The sequence below is a fragment of the Nomia melanderi genome, chromosome 7, assembly GCF_051020985.1.
Source record: "Nomia melanderi isolate GNS246 chromosome 7, iyNomMela1, whole genome shotgun sequence".
In the NCBI taxonomy this organism is placed as follows: Eukaryota; Metazoa; Arthropoda; class Insecta; order Hymenoptera; family Halictidae; genus Nomia; species Nomia melanderi.
The window spans coordinates 11,962,439-11,985,223 of NC_135005.1; the positions used below are offsets into that span (position 1 = coordinate 11,962,439).

The following is a 22,785-nucleotide window of genomic DNA, read 5'->3' on the forward strand; positions in this document are numbered from 1 at the left end:
TCGGCCATTTTAACGCAGTACCATTCGACTGTTTTCGGTATATACCAAAAATCAGGAGCAAATGCCGCGTAACAAGTAACTCTATCAAACCTCAATATTCCTTGCTTCTATACACTAGATTCACGGACTTGTATTGTACAGTTTATTCTATTGTTCCCAGAAAGATTGACGTTCGACCGTTTAGATCTAGGAAATGAAACGTTCAAAAATGTATTATTAGGAAAATCAATCAAAATCGACTCAAAAGTTGACCGAATAATGTTTATAAAATTCAGTATGAGTCAAATCGGCTCGTTCTGTAAATCTAATATTAATGTAAGTTCTGCGAAAGGTTCCTCACATCTCCAAACACCGAAGGAACGTTTCGGTTTACTCAAATTTAGTGGTACAAATAACTTCGACGTCGAGTTATTTACATCAAAAATGAAACGTGTTAATTAACGATCGAGAGATCACTACTGTTCGAACAACTTTCGCCGGAATACCGCGAAGTTCGCCCGCCGCTGGTCAAAATCGCGCGAACTTCGAGATACCTCGCTGTCGCGATTTCAACGAGGATTTACGGTCCGGCCCGTGATCGCGACCGATCTCGAACTGGTTGGCTCTAGCGTTAACCGACCGAAGTCAACGGCTCTCGGTTGGCTTGACATCTCCGGTGACCTTGAACGACCTCTGCTCCGGGCGTGTAGAACACGTCCAGACAAGTGTCGTTGTACCGGAGCCTGGAAAAGAACACGGGAACCGAGCTCGTGAAAGACAACAACGAAGGAGAAAAGAGGAAAAAAACGAATGAAAGAAAAGGAAGAGAAGAACGAAGGTGCCCCTGAAATTTCCCGCATACGTCCATTCACAAGAAAGTCGTGTCCGCCATGCAACGACACCGCCGGAGCGACTTTTGCGAGAACCGGTTCCCGACATTGTTTAAAAGGACAGGAATACTTGTGGCGGACGGTTGTTATCACCTCTTCGCGGACGTCCCTTGATCTCGTGTCGTGTGTTGCTCGGAACGAGCGTGGTCACGCCTTTTTAAAACAGTTCGTTAGAAGCCAAGGACACGTCGGAGGACTCGAAAAATGGCGCTGGCCGTGGCGGGCCGCGAACGGTCGCGCGAAGGATTTCCGTTTGCAACTTATTTCGGTTCCTAGGGCATCGATGAATGTGCTCTAACCACGTGGGATCGAATGAATTTGTTTAGAATTTGTTTCGTTGATTCGAGTTCTCTTTTTAGCAGTGAGGGTACATAACCTTAATTCGGAAACAAAATGGAGTGCGCGTCCTTCGATTTCCCGAAAAATAAATGTTACGAGAAATATATTGTTTGTCACTCTTAGAGGACCAGCATTCTTTTACAGAAACAGTTGTTTATCTTTTATTATGATTTACAATTATAATTCATTTAATTTATAAATGATTTACAATGTAGTTCATTGCAATATGTTCTAATAAATATTATTTATCATTTACGTAAGTGCAGTGTACAACATATGCCTAGAATTTCGAGATTTCCACAGAATTCCAAAAGAGCTCTTGTTCGTCGGTCCTCTAAAAGACACTACTGGGTCGGCCGTCGCCATTGGACGCAAAGGAACGTTACCTTTTCGACGATCATAAATTTCATAAAATCGTCACGGCACCACCAAGCGACGAGGCAGTAAAAGACGCGTTTTCTAGATCGTGTCGTCGCGCGTCTCTCCAGGCACGAGCGGAATGCGGCTGATGAGGGGTATAAGAGCGATCGCGTAAACCGGAAATTGTCGCACACGCCGGGTAAAGTACCGTGACGATCCCGCGCTACTAGTTCCCGCCGGTACGTGTCCAATGAAAGTTACTTTACGTCCACGCGACGCCAGAGGTAATCCATTATTATCGCTCGGCCTCTCTTCCGGTGCCCAGAACTCGCCTGTTAACACGTTCCACCGGAAAATTCGGTTGTACTTCACTTGCAAACTTTACGAACCTCTTCAATAAATATTCAGTTACATTCTGTAAACTTCCGGTGGCTATCATACACCCCGTTATAGCTTCGTTTCATTTTCGTCGGTTTTCTACGTCCATATAATACGAAAAGTCGTTTAGGTTTATTCATGAGCTCGAAGAAAGATGGTGATCTAGTGAATACAATAAAACCAAGTGAAACGGGATTTATTAGATGTTTCAGAAATATGGGAATTCGAACGCTTCGGTGGCTCAAAAGAAAAGAGAACTGGATCGCATCGTTTTCAAAATAACAGGTTTCTTAACGGTAGTTTATTGCCGCGCGGCGAACGAGATAAGAAAGTTCTACATCGAAGTTCATAAAACTTCTCGCGCGATAAACACGAAAGAGGCACCATTAGAATTATCATTGTGATTCGTTGAATTCTCATCGGACTTTTCCCATGAGAATCGAGCGTAAATGACCCAGTTTAGGTCGCGTCCGGGCGACACAACGAAGAACTAGCGGCTCCGGACGAGAATCGGTTGCCGGAAGTTGTTCGTCAGACGATGACACGTTCGAGGTGGCCGGTCGCGCCGCGCCGCCGCGACTCGTTCTGCTTCCGCTTCTGTTACGCGCAAAATTACAAGTTGCGGCCTTTATTACCTACAACTCGCGACCAGTATCGCTGGAAGTCGTATATATTTCCACCGCGGCCGCGAAATACATTAACGTCCCCGGCGACTGTTATTTATTGCCCCGACACTTTAAATCACCTGTTTACAAAGTTGTACCGACTGTCGTAAAGTATTTTTATCTACGATCGAAACCCGTTCGTTCGTGAAATTTCTGTTTGCATTGAATCACGCGAGGAAATTTTATTAATTTTCCGAGCAATTAAGAATTCCATAGACTCCGACTCGCTCTCGCGGGCATAGGAGTTATCGAGCTGTTAGTGTGCCGAGTTTATGAGTTTGTTTTTTCCCTGTCTTCTGTGTCGACGCTCCGTTCACTCGCGCACGGATGAACATCGGCGGAAACATTCCTTCTCGCGTCTGCGCGAGTCTCTGCTAAAAATCAGGAACGTTGTTTCTTCCGATAAAATGATCGAAAGCGTTCCGGATTTTCAAAATTTCGGATAGAAACGAGCGGGAGCAAATATTCTACGTTTTAGAGTCGAAGCCATCTTTCAAATGAACCTAGACAATACGAGCACAGAATTCTTCAGTAGTCCTACTAAATCATCGATTTACGGACGTTTATTCTACACTTTATTGTTCCCAGAAAACTACGTGTTCTATATAAATCGCGAAAACTGAAGCTTCAAAACCAGTGTCGCAACGCGTACAGTTGCACGAATCAAACTCGATTTAAACTGTTACTAGGTACTATTTAAAAAACTCGATATCCATCAAATTTCAGTAAAGTAAGCGAATCTAGTGTTAGCACATTGACCGTCACGCAGGTCACCCACGAAGCCTCCAAATGGCTTGATAACAATTACAAGGAAAACGATGTCGAATGAAAATCTTTAGTAGCATAACCGACGAAACAATCGTACACGAACTGATAACGAGGATGATTTAGTAGTACCTAAACAGAAGCATAAACCAATTGAAATATTATTAACACGTTCGCGAACAGTACAAATTTTAATGAGCCGCAAAAATGGGAAAACTGCAAATGCCGTACTCCGAGGATCAAAGTGCACGATAATTTCGAAAGTTAAGGCTATATAGAATTAAATTCATGATAATGTGGCTTATAAATTTCAATGTTATAGTATTCATGTCATTTTGCAACGCAATGAAAATGAATGCTATAGCATTCGTGTCTGCGAACGTGTTAAATTCACGTTTATAGCTTTTATCAAGAAATGTTCAAAAGACGGTTTAGATGCTCGGCAGTTCTAGTGTTAACCCTTTGCACTCGAAAGTTTCCCACTGGAAATGTTTAACATTTTCTGACGAGGCGAAGACGATATTCCTTGAAACCAACTCGACGGGAAATCACAAGTACATTGAGAAACAAAGCTAGTTTATTCCACGTATCAAGGCATTACACAAAGTTAAACGTTACATATCAAATTTTCTAGTTTTACCGCGTCAGATAAAATAGTGCCCGAGAGACCTTTCGAGTGCAAAGGACTAAAGAAGCTGATTTAGTAGTACCTAAATAGAAGCATAAACCAATTGAAATGTTATTAACCCTAATCGTACCACGATGTGACTCTCAGTCACTGACGAGAATAAGAGGAATGATTAAAGTGTTATTCTTGTTGTCTATAAGTCCCAAATTTTAAAAGCCCAAAGAAACTTTTGGAAATTCAACATGAAACAATGAGAAAATTTAAGGAAAAAGTTCAAATGTGAGTAAAAGTCACATCGTGGTTCGATTAGGGTTAAATTCACGCGTATAGCTTTCGTAAAGAAATGTTCAAAGGACGGTTTAACACTAGATTTGACGTTTATTCTACATTTTATTCTATTGTTCTTAGAAAACTACGCGTTCGTCTATATAAATTGAGAAAATCGTACAAAACTAGAGCATTGCGATGCATATTTGCGTAACTGCACGAATCAAAATCGACTCCTATTACTAAATAATGTTTAAAACGTTCAATATCCGTCAAATTGACGGATTCCGTAAATCTAGTGTTAAATGTTCGGTAGTGTTAAAGAAGCTGATTTAGTAGTACTTAAACAGAAGCATAAGCCAATTGTAATGTCATCAACGCATTGCGTATCGGCCAATTTTCAGAAAACTGAATTATGCGGATGGCAATTTTCAGTGAGGTCAACTTATATCGCTATACATAGAAAAATTCAGATATATTGTTATGTAATATATTTTAAACAGATAATTGATTCCAATCAAATTTCATATTTTTTCAATGGTAATTAGCGAAGTATGGCTGTTATATAAAAACGCGACTTCTCGTTACCAGTACGCAATACGTTAAATTCACGCATATAGCTTTCACGAAGAAATGTTCGAAACAAATTAAGTATTAAGTCCTCGGTTGTTCCAGTGTTAACCTCTTGGCGTACTATTTACTTTATTAAGCTCGTGGTGATTTTACCATCAACAATTTAGAAATGTAACAAAACTTTCCATTCTACTTCAAGCGGAAATTTCATTTGAAGACAATACATTGATAATAGCAAAACAGTTGTTCGTGGGTCATGAACAACATTGATTATCAACCCTTAACAGTCCTGTGTCGAGTCAGACTCGACATTCTATTTTATTGCAACCTCTACCTGTTTTAACAATGTTTTCTATATTTATTTGTAGTATCACAATTGTACCATTTAACCAGTTAACTGTGTTTGACGAGTATACACGTCATCGTAAAGCTTGACGCGATACTAATTATTTCAGCGTTGAATTCTTTGTTTTTTCACATAAATATGTAATTCCTCTTTGTTTCGCTTTGATCTTTCATTAAAATATACTCTACGTGCATTCGTTCTGCGTTCGACGAGTACACGCTGCATTTTTCGATTTTATTCGCAGAACCAGAGTTTTTCCCAACTAAATTCCACAGTTAACTGGTTAAAGGTAACATTTCAATGACTCTCAAATATTCTCGAATAAATAAATAGAGCGTCATATTAAGCTGCAATCGAATGAACTAACGTCGACGTGAACCTTAAAGTGAGAAGCCAAGAACACCTCGGATTGCAAAGGGTTAAATTAACCCCCAAATTATCAATGTATTCAATACTTTCAATAATTTCATCAAACGAATATATTTTGTAACTTTCAAGTTATCATTAAACTTTCACGCCTGAGTGTATGAAAATTTCAGTTAACTGATTAATTTTATTCACCACTTCGAGTGCAGAATGAAATAAATCAACAAGATGCCAATATACTGATACGCGACTTCAAAGTTACACGGGTCTGCAGAGGGTTGATCTAGAAATCTTCGTCACGAGCCTCACTCGTCGTCGTACGTCGAGGGGTTAAAGGTTTCGAACTTCCTCGAACTTTCTGCCGCTACGGAAAGCGAAATGCAAAAGTGTCCGCCGGGTATAGACGGCTGGCAGCGGTTCTCACCTTGCACCTGCACTTGACGCACTTCATCTCGCCGTGCGAGTGGACCCGCGGATGCCATTCCATCCCGTTCTCGTACGGGCCGCCGAGAGGGTTCCTGCAGCCGCCGGAAGCGAGTATCTCGTCGGCGGTGCGGCGGGTCGACGGCGCGGCCTGGTCCCGCGGCAGCCGCGACGTGTCGCCGGCGACGCCCCCCGTGCTCGCGCTGCTGGGCGTCGTCGCCGGGCACTGCTTGCAGCACGCCTTCTTGCTCGGCCTGATCGCGAGCTTCTCGTCGCAGTCCAACGGCGGGCACTGCACCCGCGGACACTTCACCTCCAGCGTGATCGGCTGCGAGATAAACAGTGGGATCGTTAGTCGATTCGCGAGCGTTCCTCGGTGTCGTTTCATTCAGTCTCTATGTAGGGCAATGCCGGACGAGACCTCTGCGCGGGTCAGGTGGCCCGGTTTCAGTTCGATTGTCGGATACCTGTATTTTCAACTGTGCTCTCCAACCTGGGAGTTGAAAATTTTTAATGAAAAATTAATGCTACCCACGGTATCTACAGGTAAACGAACTTCATAACGTGCAAATTCAAGTAATGTTTACTTTGGAATGAAGTTATTGTTATTTAAAACGCGTCTATGTTATTGGATCTATTGAAGGATTGGGAGGCGTGGGGAAAAATGTTTGTTAGGGAGGCGCAGTAGCACGGAGGTTGGAAACTGTAGAGGTGTACCGAGTGTTGAAGTTTATTCAACTGCGCTAAGTTAGTTTCGTGAATAGTGGCTCGTGGCTAAAATTAGTGGGGGTGCTGCTCTAGAAAATTTGTAGCCTTTGTTTTAACCCTTTGCACTCGCGAGGCGACTCACAGTCCCCATTTGGCTCGGTACAGCAGAATTACAAAGTTTCGTGTACAATATCAACCCGTTCGCTGCCTAGTCACGAATATACTCGTAGCGAGAGATTGCCAGTTTGGTAGAATCTTGGTTGTATTTGAAATGTATCGCAATATAAAGCAAAATCACACATTTTATGATAGCAGTGAATGGGTTACTACTAGATTTGTCATTGTTATAAAAGAATAAGGAATATTGTATAGAATGCCTAAAATTCTCATGGCAGTGAACGTGTTAAAGTTCATTTAAAATAGAATAGTTCTATCCCTTGATTTCTATATTATTTATATTAATGTTAGTTATAAAACATATCATTGATATTTCATTAGAAAATGAAGAATATATCTAGCAAAACAGTTTTCGAGTGCAAAAGGTTAAAATGTTTGTATCTTTTTCATGAACTGGGGGATGGCTACTGACATTAAGCTTATGGATTATATATTGTACAAGTACAAAGAAAGAATTAAAGAAACAAGGACTCATTATAAATGTTATCGATAATGTCAAGTGGAAATTGGGGGTGCCGCATTTTTTGATACAGTTTTTCCAAAAGGTTGGGCCATCCATTCCCGACTCGCCCTAAGTGAAACGTTATTTAACAGATTCGAGAGTTCAAACGAGGATCGATTGCTTACTACTCGAATTCCACGTTGCACAGAATGGTGAAATCATCGATGAGAATTTCAATTAGCATTTATCACCTATTTGCTACGTATGATTTAACGTCTAAGAATCTAACGATACCGACAGCAACCATTCCGCGTTTCCAAATCGAACGAAAACAATGACAGTCGTTCCTAAAGAAACGCCGAGATCCCGCTGCGCAGAAATTCTTCCCGCGAGCAAAGAACGCGCGCAAAAGTATGTTGGACCGCGATAGATCGATCACCGGCCGATCCGTTGAAAACGCGTTTCTAACGGGGCTGATCGATCACGTGTAATTTCAGTGACAAGCAATGGATCAAAACCGATCGGCGTTATCTCGTGCGTTTCAGGCACGACTCCAAACAATTTGCTAATATCTGTTTAGAAAGGCCTGTCACCGATCGGTTCGCCTCTCCGGGCTGAGAGCTGCCCCCCGTGACTCGGCAGAGTGCAACCGCATTCTTCTGGCGCAACGAGCGAACATTTTTGATTTTTTATTCGCCTCGGTCGCGAACGTTGCTTCGTAACGTCGCGCGGGACACCGGGGGTCGGGAAGGGGGGGAGAGGAGTTAGCGGAGAGGAATTATAATGCGTGTCGCGGGGATCGACGCCGAGAGATCATTGCGAAACTCGGCCGGACTCCGTCGCGGCGGCGGTGAACGGTATGGTAACGAGGTAAACAAAGAATCGGCCGGAACGTGACGCGCGCACGGAATCAGCGACCCGGAATTTCGCCGCGAGATTTCGAGCTGAAATTATTTAAATTCCTGGATTTCGAAACCCGCTGCCTCCGCCGGCGCAGACGGTGCTCCGAAGCACGCCGAGAATTATTGCGGCGGCCGCGGGTGAAAGCGGAGTTCGAATTCTAGACGGAGCTGGAATTCGAACGTTTGTTTCGATGGAACCGCGAGCGTCGACGGTTTGATCGATGGACGGCGGACGCAGAACGATCGTCGTGGCTCTGCCGAGCGGGGTTGAGACCGACCGTGCGCATGCGTGGCCGAGAGTGGGGGGAATGGGCGGAGCTGGCTCCTCCCAACGAGTCTTTGAAGAATATTCTATGGATGGAATTGTGATTTCTGTCGATTGTGTAGGTTTTCTTATAGGTTTCTCTTCGACCTTTGTAGAAACTTCCTTTGGTATGGAGCTTTTACGGATTTATTTATTTTTGATAAATTCTTTGGCATTCGTTTCAACTTCTTCCAATCTGGTTGTTTAACATTGCTCGCAAAGTGTGGTGTAATGGTAGCTTTCGCTTGTTTTAAATCTAATAATAGGCGTGGCAAAGTGTACAGTGGGCGTGGTTAACCCTTCGCGGACAGATATCGGCATTTCGGTAAGATGAAATGTTCGTATTTGGAAGGCTAACTCGCGAACAAGTAATGTTAGTCGAACAGTAAGAGATCATTAAGCAAGTGATATATAATTTAGCTTCATACGTTGAAGGTTTTGTATGCTTCGAAGAATCTTCGTTCGCAAAGGGTTAATATTTGAAGGGGGCGGGGCAAATCTACGGTGAAAATTTCATTCGTTCGTTTCTCAAGCTTTTTAGTGGCTGAGTTGAAAGTCGCATTGAAAATGTCCGTGAACTTACGTCGCAAGTGCAAACTGCGCAGGTATCGAAACCCATAGGCGGCAAATACGGATGCCAGGATGCTCCTGCTAGATGAAACTGGCTAGCCAGAGTGCAGCCTCTCGTTACCGAGCTAACATTCTTCCCTGTCGCGTTCATGTTGATTCCTGGACCTGCGGGCAAACATGAACAATTTGTAAATGGATATTCCTTCGTAAATGCACTGTAATTAACGTTGTACGATTCGTTACTGAGCGTACGAAAGTATTCGCAGTACTACCCAATCACAGACACGATTAACCACTTGCCTTATAATATCGTGGAGAAGATTTCAAATAGAATTTAACGAAGATGAACATTATTCAATTCCTTTGGTGTAAATTATATATTATTCCCCTTGAGTTTTCTCTTATTTTCTATAAATTATTAACCCTTTGCATCCGAGAGGGGACTCTCAGTCACCATTTGATTAGACATGACAAAATTACAGTGTCACATATAATATTAAGTTTTGTAGAATTCACCAAGACATGAAATATTTCTATAAAATAGCTTTGTTCCTTAATTTACATATGTTTTCTCATCAGTTCGTTTAAAATGTTGCCTATGATTCATCGGAGAGTGTCGAATGATTCCAGTGAAAACCTTCCGAGTCCAAAGGGTTAACAAAGTAGTCAGGTCAATCATTCCGAAAGGAATCATAGGGCAAGTTGTTAACCCTTAACCCTTTAACTCGAGAATATTTTTCTCAAGAAATATCCATTATTTCCTGATGAAATATCGATGATATTTTTCACAACTAACATAAAGAAATGCCTTGCATAAATTATGTGACAGAACTATTTCATTTCGATGTTCCACGTGTTGATACATTATAGACACTTTAACATTGAATTTGAGATTTCATCATTTTCCTGGGTCAAATTAAATGACTGAAAGGCGCCTCCCGAGTGCAAAGGGTTAAATCAGCGACCGAAACGTTTGCCCTCGGTGGATCTCAATGTTCCTCCATGAATGTTTACTTTCAAAGTACAGATCAACGTGAAGCTAAATTCGATCCTGGTTTCTAATCGAAACCGAAGCCATCTTTCGCGGCCCAATGTCAAGGGGACGGGTCCCGTTCGAACGAAACAGGCGGGAATGAACGGCGACACAGATCCGCGCCAGAATCCGCGACTCGATAGTATCTGGCGAACAATCTTCCGGGAAACCGGTGGCAAGACACGCGTTTATCTGAAATTAATTCTGCCGAGCTGCACCGGTCTGCCTCCGGCCGGGGAGCGCAGCGCCGGGCAAGGACAGGCCCCGCGACGCGAATAAATAACGCGACAAATAGAACCGGACGAACGGAACAGCGAAAGAGGACTTAGGGGGATTTAATTAGATACAGCTGAACGTGAACGCTCGCTACCGCGCGGCGCCGATACGATCTGAAGAAAATGACGGATCAGCGCGGCCGGTTCGCTTAATTCGATTCCATTCCGCGCGGGACGTTTTTCCAGGCACCGGTGGCAGCCGACCGGGTAATACGTCTCTATCATTTGAACACGTCGAACGGGAACGGTTACCGATTTGTCTGGCCGATTAGCCCCGGAACACGAGAACCGGGAACGACTCCTGGTCCAGTTGTGTCTGCGCGGTGAGTCACGCGACTGGGACAAGACGCGGTTCCCGTGTAACCAGAGGTGCAGCCGAAAAAACGATTCTTTCGTTTCACGGGGCCAACTTGTGACTTTAACCCTTTCCACTCGGAAGTCTTTCGCTGGAAATATTTATCCTCCAATGAGTTATAGAGGACATTCTTTGATACGAACTGAATGAGAGAACACATAACCCTTCGCACTCGGAAGTTTTTCAATAGAAATATTTTAACATTTTCCGATGAGATAAAATCGATATTTCGTGAAACTAAGTCGACGAGAAATCACCCGTACATTGAGGAGCAAAGATATTTTATTTGAATATTTCTCAACCTGATGCATTATGGGAAATATAATATTAAATATCAAATTTTACAGTTTCACTGTATGCAATCGAGTGGTGAGTGAGGGTCACCTGTCGAAAAAAATTTGTCGCTAGAAATATTCAATTTATTTTTATGTGATATAGATGACATTTTTTTCAACTAACTTAACGAGGAGTCTATTCACAAAATAAGGGGAACAATGGAATTTTATTTCCACATTTCACGTATCGACAGATTACTCAAGACTTAATGTTAAATACGAAAGTTTACAATTTTGATGCACCAATCGAGTGGTGACTGAGAGGCACTTTTGGAGTGCAGAGGGTTAAAGAACAAAGTTATTATTTGAATATTTCACGTATTTATGGATTACGCGAAGCTTAATATTTCGTGGAAGACTGTAGAAGTTTCTTTTTTGACTTTAGTTGTTTCATTTTTTTAATATTTTATTCAGAAGATTTATTGGGTTGAGGAAAATACAATCGAGTAAACCGTCACCGAAATAAGCGTTGGTAGCGAACGTGTTAACGTGCTAACACTAGGTTTGCGGAACGCGTCAATTTCACGCATACTGAAGTTTATAAATACTATTTGGTAAATGTTTACGTCAATTCTGACTGATGCAATAACACCAGTGTGTACCCTAATTGTCTGTGTTTAAACATCTAAGTTCAAAATCTGTATAGAACAAACATGAATTTTTCCAGGAACGGTAACACAAACTACGATAAATGTCCTTAAACCTAGTGTCATGGAATACAATGATCAAAAACGAGAAATCTTAGGCACTCGAAGTTTGCGACGTGTTTCCAGTTTTATTTTCCGTCGGCCAGAACCGCGAACGATTCTAAGTGTACACCTCCGAGCGTGTGACCCGGTTGTTACTCGAAATTTTTACCACGAGCGGAACGCGAGCGGCGCATGGTAATTCGCGATAAAGAGTCGCGTTCAATTTAAACAGGCCGCGGATAGGCGTAGCTAATTCTACGCGATTACTTTCATGCGTCGTGTCACGGGTAATCGGATTTAATATCAACGGTGGACGGACACGCGGCCGTCCGCCTTTAATTCCCCTGGCACGGTTAGGCGCTCGGGTTTGGTCTCCGGGGAGGTTTATCGAATGGGATCGTCGAAAGGGACGGATAATTAATTGTCACACTCGTGATCCTGAGTTACAAGGGTTTCTAGATAACGCTTTTACTGGCCGCGATGAAATTAATCCGAGAGCTTACGTGTCCCCTCGACCGGAATACAGCAGAGATTCAGCGAAACCTGTTACCCGACAGACTTGATTGCAACTTTGTGCCACAGAACGAGCAAGTTCGCGGTACGTCTGTCACTCTATTTTCTTTCTCATCTTTTTTCCTCTGGAACCTGTACCTATCTTACAGAATGTGTTCTAAGATGACAGGCATGCTCGTTAAAAACGGTTAACTGATCGACGAACAACTTCACTGATAAGTCCCTTGGTAGGCACGGTTCAAAGCATTGCGCCTCGTGCCCCATTCCATTTCATATTTTGCATTCCGCCACGACTACACGGACCAAGCAACATTCTCTCCGCGGCGGTGGTCAAGGAATCCATAAAAAGAGAGAATCGTATACAGTTCTCCTCTTCCCATCGGGAACCAGCTCTGTCGGCTATCCGGGCTGGGGAGCAAGGGGAGACGTCTTGGCACGTTTTCGTCACTGGCCGAGCCGCGGAACAAAGAAATTAAACGGTTAATAACAAGGACGTGCTGAAATTGAACCGCCGTAACAATCAAGCCGAGTGCCACGAGTCTTCCCTCGCCCCTCACCGCGGATAGCCGACGGAGCGGGTTCCAGATGAGAAGAGGCGGACTGTACATACCTGAACATATAGGACAACAGTGTCCAGCAGGAGCCTTCAGCTGTTTAGCCTGCGGGCAAGTGAGCGCAGGACACGGGACCGGGTCGCACTGGGCCAGTCCGCGGTAGCAATGGCACATGGAGCAAGGATCGGTGTCGGACGTCCACTGAGTGCCCTCCTCGTAGAACTTGGTCTTATGGAAACAGGCGCCGGTCTCGATGTCAGACCTGGGCGGATGAATATTGTACGCGACCACCGAGGCGACGTCGTTGTCCGCGTAATGGGGCAGGCAGCTGAGCGGAGCCCTAGCCTTGAACGGCGCCTTCAGAATCCTATCCGTCTGCTTATCGGTCACCTCGAGGAATCCGATGCCTGATTCGATCCTGTACAACTCGACGGGCGAGAGCCCGGTGACAGACCCCTCGAGGACGTACCCGGTGAACTCCTCCAGCAGTCTTCTAGCAACAGGCGCTCCTTGAGCCAGCAACGGCATAGTCTCCAGGTAAAGCCGGAAAGTTCGAGGTTCGTGGCTGGTGGGCGCAGGAGACGTCGACGGCGAAGGAGAAGGAGGGACGACCTGAGGGAAACCAGCGATCTCCAGTTCGTAGTGCAGCGAACAGTCGAGGTCCACTGCGGTCCAGATCAAGCCTACGGGTCCGGGGTGAACTGGCTCCTGCGAGAGTCTCCTCAACAGAACAGGAGCAGTGGTGTCCCTAGCGTCTGCGACAGGTCGCTGCAGGAGCCTGCCGCGCAACATGGAGCCAACATGGGAGGCCGCTACCACGGACAGTTCTCCATTGAACAACGGCTCCAGTAAGCGTGGACCCGGCCTGTCCAAGGACCCATTGGCGAGTCCGTCTACCAAAGAAGGCGTCAGATCCTCTAGCTCCGTGCGTCTCTTGCCTCCTTCGTCGACCAGAGTGACCAAAGGACTCTCCTCCTCTAAGCCGATCAGCTGGACACCGTAACGCAGCGACCCAGCGCGGTCTAGGAACGCCCAAGCGATTCCTGATGCAGCGGAAGGTGTCTCCGACTGAAGCAGCGTCTGGTACATGTCGCAGGTGGCCCGGGGGCCGACCGTGCCGGTCAATCGCAGCGCCTGGGGGTCCTTCCTGGACATTATGCTGATGGACAGCTTGCCCCGGGTCAGCAGACGCAGGTCAGCGCCGGATAACGCGCTGCGCACCTCGCCGAAGTTCAGCTCGTTTGAGGGCTTCTTCACGACGATCTCCTCGCGCAGCACCACGTAATCCTTCTCCACGTGCTCCAGCTGGACTATCAGCGGCACCTCCGACACGTCGTTGGGCAGGAACACTCCGTTGAACACCAGCGACACGTGGATCGACGGGGCTGACGCCGAGGAGGCTGAGACTATCGCCGTCGCCCCCGCGCCGGACATCAGCGACCGGTCGACGCCCATCGTTGGTTCCAGCAGTGAAGAGAATTGCTCTGTAGATAGCGCGCGGTAGCGTGATAATTGTCCAGTCAAGGTGGCCAATGGCTCCCATATGAAGGACACGTGGAGACGCTCCTCGCGCAGAAGTTTCCTGTAGTCGCGCGGCACCCGCCGCCAAACGCCGCAGAGCTTGCCGGTTGCGTTCTGATACACGCCACCGAAAGGGTCTATCGTTTGCTCTTCGAGAATGCTGCCGGAAGCGTCCACGAACTGGATGCTGCGCGGTCGGGGCGTTGATGAGGACAGGTAGAACGAGTAGTAGAGGTTCTTCCGGTGGAAGGTGAACCGACCTGTCGCTAGGTAGTTGTAGGCGCTGTTGTACATGGACGTGGGGCTCGGTTCATCTCGACGTAGAGCCTGGGACGTTCTGCCGGTCACCAGGGTGCCGAAGTCTGGAATTGCGAGGAGGATCGTTAGACGAGTCGGAAGATTGATATTTCGTCGATATATAAGCATTCGGAAGTACCCTGTCCATGGTATGATATATTTTACCGAATTATGTAATGATTTTCTGATAGAATGCATGTAATTTCTTTGTTTAATGTATTCTTAACGCGTATGAGCCGAAGTTTATGGCAATGTGTGTTGCACTAACGTTAAGTTTAATAGTTCTTGAATGTGTAAAATATATTATACAAGGTGGGTACTTTCGTAGCTTGGAGTATGATAGTTACGTTTCAAGCTCCGCTCCTCTTCCTCCAAGGTCAGCTGCGCCGGAAGATCGTGCACTATGTCGGTACCTGGAACCGATACAAAAGAGAGTTATATTTATAGAAATTGAAAGAAGGATTATTACTGAAATTCGAGGTTTCGAAAATTCTGTATTTTATAGTTTGAGGAACAATATTTGTCTCGCGACGATAAAAATCGTTTCACGCTCGACGCGCAGGCTTGAAGAGAATTCGAAGGATTAATGACTTTAACCCGTTCAGGCAGGTTCGAGTGTTCAACAGCCACGGAAAAATTGCAGGCCGTGCGTAAACGCGAAAGGCGATGGACGGGTGGTGGAAGAAGCGGGTCGCCGCGACAAAAATCATTTTATGGACCGTAAATCGGGTAAAGATGGCGCGCGCGCCACCGTCCGGCGAGAAGCTTCTCGTTTAAAGTTTCGTCCTTTATCGGCCTGTCGATACGCGCGCTGCCAGGTTTTTTCGCTGAAGAAGCGGCCGTCGAACCCCCCTTCGCTAAAATAATCGAAGAAGTGGACGAGCTTCTTTCTGCATGACTCGGATAATGGAGGTCCCGCGTCCAATCCGCGACTACGCGCGTCGATCGTGAGGCCGACGAGGATTCAACATGGCGGCGTGGTCGGTTGCAAGGCGCTAGCGACGAGGATCGAGGGGAAAATAACCAGCTCGGTCGATATAAACTCTTCGCGATACCAGCGACTTTTGAATCTCGTTTATATACGCGAACTTTGATTAAAAAATCGGAATTACGCTTGAATTTTCAGAAAAAAGTGCGGAATGAGCGATCCACTTGCTAATGCAATCGATTCCGTACAGTAAGAGTAATTACGATGACATTACTTAACACTTTGCTGAGATCAAACTTTCATGTTTGTAATACTAAATTGCAAACAAATGATTCAACTACTCAAACAGCAAGAAACCAGTACATAATTTCCTTATTCTATATTATTTAGGCATTCGATGTGTGATTTGGCAGAATCTACAAAAGGTTTTCTATACTTTTGAGAATCTTCGTCCGCAAAGGGTCAGATCATGAAATAACCGATTCAATACTGAAATTCGAAAATGTTTGAAAAATGGAATTAATCACTTTGACCTGTGAACAACTCAAAAATTCAAAACGAATTTCACGGATTCTTGAATATTTTATTAACTTCATACACGAGTCCTCTACCGAGATTCTCAATATCCTCCGCAGCGAGCTTTCAGAATAAACCCTCGCGAATTTTTTCGAATTGAAATTCATGTACCTGCGTTTACCTGCGCGCATACCGTCGTAATCGGTTTCGAACACGGAAAGTTCCAATAAAACGGAACGAAAACCCTCCGCCATTGTCCTCCGTGGGACTTTTGTTTCCGAATTAATTCGGATTCCATAGGTTTATTTCTCGAACGGAACGATTTCAGATAATTTTATCCGGATAATGGTGCTGCCGTAGCGAGAAAAAGACGGGCCAGCCGAGAGACAGGGAGAGAAGAGAAAGTCGGGACGAAGGGGTGGGAGGATGCTCATTCAGCGGCGGTGCCGGTGCGCATAAGGGCCATAAAGAACGGCAGCGGAGTAGGAAAAGAGGCGGCTGGCGCCAACCACCGCTACTTTGAATGTTGCTTTTATGGCGCATACCGCACCGGTCCAGCTGCGCGGACACGTTAATTGGTATACGCGCGGTACGGGCCAATAACAGAGACTCGGAATACCCGGCCGATGCCTCTGCCTCACCTCGCTGACCCGTCGTCCCCGCCGTTTAACCCTGAATTCGCGGGACTGTGGAAGCTTTTAAAAGTTCGCTCATAACCTCGCCGGTTAAAGGGGGAATTCTAATGTGAACCTCTGAAAAAATTGGATCTCCCTTCGTTTTGCATTTTCATGGAGAATGGGGCTCCGTACGATTGGAAAATATGATACTGCAACAGTATAATACTGTGAATAGCTACGATACTATAGAATATTATAGAATACGAATAGCAAAACTGTATTTCATTGTTTAATTCGAATACAGCGAGAAGTAAAGAACATTTGATAAATACAGTGTCACGGCTGGAATAGTACGTATAGCTGTGAATTTCTTTAGAAGATTCGCTCGTCAAGATAACCGACAACGAAATTAACGTCCCCGCATTCACACGGATGATTGATTTCTCGAATTTCTAAGGCTAGAAAGTGAACGATCGCGGCACGAGTTCCCCTCGCGTCGAAGGATATCGATGAGACGTCGCGCGATGGGTACGTCCAACGGGCGCCATCTTGTCGGTCATCGTTCCTCGACACGCGAGAATAGGCTCGTTTCTCGGTCTAATATTAAACCGAAGGATGCGATGAACTTTTGTACTGGACGCGTTACGAAACATCCTTGCGCGCAAAGAAAATGAATCTAATCTTAGCGCTCTAATCGAGATAAGCTGACGCAACGATCGAGAAGATAGGCAGGCGCATTCTATTCTAATTCCGGGGTATTACAAATGATCCCGCGATATGATTTACGAGTAATCGCGTCCCGAATACGGTCGCCGATGGATTCCAGGACGCACGATGTAAGTATGTACGTAACTATAATACACGGTATGACGAATGAATTACGCGACGCTTTTGACCGGCCGATGCGCGCATCGATCGATCGGAATTGCCGTGGATCGCGAGCCATATGGTCCGTGGCGCCTCGTTTCTTTTTTATCTCGCGCTGTCGGTGCCGGGCAGGATGCCGAAAATGCTGCACTTTTCGATCAATTGCGTCATCCCCTGCGAGGAACACGCGGTCATCTATATTCGTGATCATCGGCGGAGTTCGAGGCGCCGAAATCGACCGTGGTGTTCGTCGGAAATAGAAACCCATCAGGCCCGGTCGAACCCAATAAATTTCGAAAACATCGAACGGTCTCGCGCGGAGAGCTCCTCGTTATTCGAAAATAAACTGGACGAGCACGAGCAACAATGAGATCAAAGTTCCTGTATTCACTTACAACACGCTTCGTTCGAATTTCATAGTTTTCCTCGTTTTATACGCTGGGTTGCGCAAGCGTTCGCTCTAACGATTTCCTTCTTCTCTCTCTTAATCGCGCGTTCCCGATCGTGCGAACAGAAGCCGGCAACAGGAACGCGAAAATTCTCACAGGAATTTCGCGTAAACTCGAATTCGATTTTATTTCCAGAGGAGGAAGCGAGCGCGAGGAAGCATTCCGTGCGTTAAAGATTTTTAAGAAAAAAAAAGAAGAAACGAAGAGAATCGTTTTCAGGCCGAAACACGGATCTATCGACTGTTCCCCGAACCTTTTTCTCTTCTCTCTTTTCGCGGAGGCGAGACGAGAGCCAGCTCTTTCTGCGTTCCTCGAATAACAGCGCATGCAAATCGTCCGGGCGTCGTCGCCGGGTTTTTCTGTCGAAAGAAAGGGTAGGGTATAGATTCGTGATTTTACGAGAAGTAGACGCGCGGCTAGAAAGAGCTGGCGAGGCGCGTTTAATAACGCTTCACGGCGGAATCGACACTTTACACGGTGCGTTTCACCGAAGGACGGCCGTTACTCAGGATTAAAGAGTTGTTCGCGAAAACGCGCGCCAAAATTCCCCGTCGCCCGCCTAACGAGCTACCTTTCACGCGTCCCTTCTTTTTTCTCCTGCGAGCTAATTTATTCGCGTCTTATTCGCAGCCGACGCGATACCCCCGATTAATTAATTTCCTCCGAAGCTAATTACTTTGTAAATAATCCCCGTGACGCGTTCCACTTGTCCCTGAAAAATCTTCAATCCGAAGCGCGGCGAAACCGGAAGAATTGATTCTCCGATAGCCACCGAATTCGATCGAACTTTCTTCTATAAACGTAACAATCAGTTTTCTCGATGACGTGAAAATGTTAAAAGGTCGATATAGTAATCGTTGGAAGAAGCTCTGGACCGCTTAGTTTCAGTTTTATTAGATTCGATCCATCGATTGTGACTCGCGTCGATGGAAAAGAACGTTTCTGGAAAAAGGAGGAGACGGAGAAACCGCGGGAGAACGTGAAAAAATGAAATGAAGGGTTTCCATTCTAAATTCACGCGTTCCCACGCGCGTGGCGGGAAATTAACGGCGATTCAAGCGGCTCGGTCTCGTGTCCCGTCGGCACCGTCGAGACTAACCATGAATGATCGCAATCAAGCGGACAGCGTCGGCGAAAAGGCCGCGGCAGGCTCTTTAAGCAACGATACAGCATAATTCCCGGGGACGCGGTGTGTTAACCCTTTCACGATTCAGCCCGGCCGAGAGAGAAAGAGAGAGAGAGAGAGAGAGAGACCCGGCGCGACGGAGTGCCGTATCGTTCGTCCGCCATTGATATCTTCGTGGACGTGAGAATGAGAATTTATGCTTGTTCCTTCTCTTCGTGAAATCAGCCTTAAACCGGCGGGCATCGGCGCGTACCAAGCATTGCAAACTAATTACGCGTTAGCTGGTTATTTAGTATTTATTTACCTCGGTGGATACTTATTTATAGACTGACAATATTACTAGTATTCAATAGCGAACTTTTGGGTATATGTGCATATTCATAGAATAATTTAATATAAAATGATTTCTCTATAAAATGGAGAACTTTCTGATGGAATTCACGTGGCTTTTATTTGGAATATTAACAACTAGTAATGATTACTACTTGATTAATAACTAATTTGGATATTGACGCTAGAAGGAATTTTTGGGTGTAAGGTGACACTTGAATTTCATTCGTATTGGTCTGCGAAAGGCGTACAATGGACTGTCGTTCCGTGGTACTCCCCCTGTCGACCCCTTTTACGGCGGACGGGGAGCGGCGGGAAATTCAAACGAGTCTCGTCATTAACCGTCAATTGGACGGTCCCGTTCCGCGTGCCCCGCCGCCTCGGCCGATGAGAATGTCGTTTTCGTCGTGCCAGACGATGAGAATCGATGTGACAGTCCAATCGACGGGCTAGCGGGTCATAGTTTCGTTTCGCGAGTCGGTGACATGGCGTCTTCACCTTCCATCAGCGGGGGGCAATCCGCCTGCTGAACGACAACCTACACGGTCATCCTGATGATCACGCGAAATTCCCCCTTGTCACTGATATCGTCATCGTATTACAAAGTTACAAACGGCATACACCTCGCCATGTCGTTTCTGAAATCTTCAGTGAATAATGTTTCTCTTACAGTAAATACAGTAACAGTGATATAATAATAAATAATACAGCAGTAATAGTTATATGATAATAAACGATATTTACTCTCGCGAATCATTTAATTCGACTAGTTTCAACAGCCAATGTTTGAATATGAATCGAATAGCGTAAATTAACTTAATATTAACCGTTTACGATCGGAAGTTTCTCATTAAAAATATTTTAACATTTTCTGACGAGATAAAGACATTTTGTGAAACTAACTTGAAGAGAAATTACACGTACATTGGAAAACAAAGTCTTTTAATTCAATATTTCCCAAATTGATGCATTATACGAAGTATGACATTAAATATCAAATTTTATAGTTTTACTGTATGAAGTCAAGTGGTGAGTGAGAGTCACGTATTTATTCAGTTATTCTTTTTATCGCAAGTCTGTTTCACTATACCGATAGAAATTTTTATGGATCATTCCTGAAATCGTTCAGCGTTTATATTTTATGTTTCGTGCGATTTGTTAAACAATTCCCAGCGAAACTCCGCTGTTCAAGGTGCGCGCGACGAAACGCGACGAAAAGAAGCATCGGTGCTACCATCGGGAATTTAGCGACGTTCTTTCGGCATTTTAATTAACCGGGGACCCCCGTCAACATCGAAATTAACGGAAACGGTAAATACGGGGGGCAAAGAACTCGCCGCGGCGCGGAGAACGGCAGCGAAACGCCTCGTATCTCTCGGCGCGCGTTCCAATTGTCCGCCGCGATAAATATCAGCCGAGACAATATGGCGTGTACATACAACATACGCATATACTACATGTCGCGCCTTTCGCGGCGACGAATTTCGCCGGTCGAATTTTTACCGCCGCCCCGACGAATTCCTGCGGCATTTTACTTCGTCGCGCACACCGGCGGCTAACATTCGCTACCAAACGAGGTTAGACACAATGTTATCTCACTACGCATTACCGACGATGATTAGAATATAATTTTCTCTTATTTTCCACAACGTCGTTAACCATTTCACGAGAACGTTCGGTAAATTGTCGAATGCAACGGTCCCAACTGTAAGCTTCGAATATAATAAATTTTCAATTGCAATGGATTAAACATAGTGAAAAATGTTTCGAGTATAAGTTGCCTTTTACGATTACCAGTTGCCATTAATGTACAGTCGAAAGCGAGGCGAACACAGTCCCCAATTATTAATAATTACAAATACTTAAACTTCGATCGAATTAAAAATCACCTTCTGCTCGTTAGTCTTTATTATGTAATTAAACTACAATTTGCCTAACTCTACCGATACGTTCTCATGGTCTCCCGTCGTGCACGGACGTTTTGTTATGAAAATAAAATGGCGACCGGCAACGCGATGCGAAAGTTGTCGCGTGAAGGTTGATAGGATACCATTTTTTATGGTTTCTTTTTCTTCTTTTTTTTGTCCTCGTGAATAGGTAACGGGTAATATGTAAATGGTTCCCATCGTAGCCGGCTGACCGCGCGCGCGCACGCGTTACATATTAAACGCGTCGATTCCGCGGGATTTTTGCCGCCGCGGTTCTCGATCGGAATCCGGTACAGTTATGAGGATTTTTAATCGGTTTCGAGCACCGGTATCGATTGCCACGGTGATAAACCGGCCGCGGATTCCGGAAGACGTTTGTTTCACCGACTCGGCTTTTTCCTAGGGCTTCACGCCGTTAATCGATGTTTCCGCGGGAGATTCAAATTTTTCTCGCCACTTCTCGACGTCAGGAAATCTCGTTTACTCAACAAGAAATTATTAACCAGTTAACTGTGACGAGCATTCACGTGATCGTAAAGCTTGACAGGATACTGATTCCTTCAGCGATGAATTCTTTATTTTTTCACGTAAACGTGTAATTCCTCTTTGTTTCGCTTTGATCTTTCATTAAAATATACTCTACATTTTTCGATTTTATTCGCAGAACTAGAGGTTTTTCCAACTAAATTCCACAGTTAATTGGTTAACACGTTGACCGCTACGGTGGTTATATGCGATCGCAAATTGCCTTTTCTGTAGCGTCATGGTGGTCATCGGTGACCGGAGCTTCAAAATTACGAGAAAATGATTACAGCTTGTGAGATAACTGATGTCGGATACAAATGTTCAGTAGCGTGGGTAACCAGGTACTAGTGCAACGTAAGAATTGTGATATTAAATAACTAACAATGCTTCCTTTTCATCTTTGCCGCGGAAAGAATAAGTGATGTATAAAACGTTGACGTTTCGAACGTCCTGAGCAAAACGTGTTAATTCATCGCATGGAATATTCTAGTTCCTCGTTGTTATATCAAGTAATTGTTTAAGTTGAGACCCACCGTCAATTTTCTCGACGTTAGAAAACCTAACCTACCCATCGAGAAATTGTTGATTTATAGAACAGTGCAATACCGTTACTAAATCACGAAGGAGAAGCTTCCGCGCAGTGTTCTTTGACCAACCAAACACTAGCATCACAATGACTAACATTCATAATCAGTAATAACTAATATCATTAACCCTTTGCACTCGAGAGGCGACTCACAGTCGTCATTTCGTTTAATACAGCAAAATTACAAAGTTTCATCTTCAACGCTAAATTTCATTTAACGTAATTACGCATGAAACTTAATTTCCATATTACTTATATT

General features: G+C 44.8%; 1 protein-coding gene across 5 annotated transcripts in view; it reads right to left on the reverse strand.

Annotated features, from left to right (window-relative positions):
* sog (chordin short gastrulation) overlaps positions 1–22,785 on the reverse strand; it is a 133,921-nt gene that overhangs the window by 8,073 nt on the left and 103,063 nt on the right. For all 5 annotated transcript variants that reach the window (XM_076368918.1, XM_076368917.1, XM_076368919.1 and 2 more), the window contains 4 exons: positions 15,002–15,067; positions 12,893–14,719; positions 9,096–9,247; positions 5,981–6,307 (listed from right to left, as the gene is read on the reverse strand). In XM_076368918.1, coding sequence (XP_076225033.1) covers positions 5,981–6,307; positions 9,096–9,247; positions 12,893–14,719; positions 15,002–15,067 — 2,372 coding nt within the window. The remainder of the gene's footprint in view (positions 1–5,980; positions 6,308–9,095; positions 9,248–12,892; positions 14,720–15,001; positions 15,068–22,785) is intronic.